The following is a 645-nucleotide window of genomic DNA, read 5'->3' as shown; positions in this document are numbered from 1 at the left end:
AAGGAAAAAAAAAAAAAAAAAAACACCAACCAAACAAACCGACCAATAAATTTTAAAATAAAATTTAAAAGTAAAATAAAAATTATAAAAGAAAATAATTTTTTTAAAAAAGAGAAACTTTTTTTTCCTTTTTCTTTTCTTTTTTTTCCCCCTCTAAAAACCCAAAGAAAAAGGCCAACCATTTCCGGCCCGGCCCCCCCCCCTGCCGCTTCTCCCAACAAATCTGAGGTCGTTAAATCTCGCTACTTGGTTTTTCATCACGGCAGAGGCGTTGCGCAGCTCCGCCGAGTAATTCTCGTCGTTCCCCGCCATCACCGTGACCACGGTCCCATCGGGGACATCTCCGAGGGCAACGACCTAGGCAGGGCCAGAGCATTTTAGGCTAAAATTAACCTTCACCGAAGCCAACCTGCGCTACGCTTCCCCCTCCAAACCCGCACAAAAAACCCCAAAGCAAAACCAAAAGCAACCCCAGCCGCCGAGGAAGGCTGAGAAAATCGGAGGGGGAAGAGGAAAATGGGCTCAAAAAGGGTTAAAAGCAGACAGGGTGTCCGCGGGGAGGGGGTAAAGGGGGCGTCAGGCCACCCTCGGCCCCATCGGAGGAGCTGGTGCGTTTATTTTGATGGATTCGGGATAAAAATAAAG

General features: G+C 46.8%; 1 protein-coding gene across 1 annotated transcript in view; it reads right to left on the bottom strand.

Annotated features, from left to right (window-relative positions):
* Window positions 1-645, bottom strand: part of RUNX3 (runt related transcription factor 3) — a 35,104-nt gene that overhangs the window by 33,479 nt on the left and 980 nt on the right. The window contains 1 exon segment of the mRNA XM_017736243.1: window positions 201-357. Within this exon segment, the coding sequence (XP_017591732.1) occupies window positions 201-357 (157 nt within the window).

Source organism: Corvus brachyrhynchos, unplaced genomic scaffold, assembly GCF_000691975.1.
Source record: "Corvus brachyrhynchos isolate BGI_N302 unplaced genomic scaffold, ASM69197v1 scaffold65, whole genome shotgun sequence".
Taxonomy (NCBI): domain Eukaryota; kingdom Metazoa; phylum Chordata; class Aves; order Passeriformes; family Corvidae; genus Corvus; species Corvus brachyrhynchos.
Note: the sequence above shows the minus strand (reverse complement) of the source record. Positions and strands in the feature narration are given on the sequence as shown.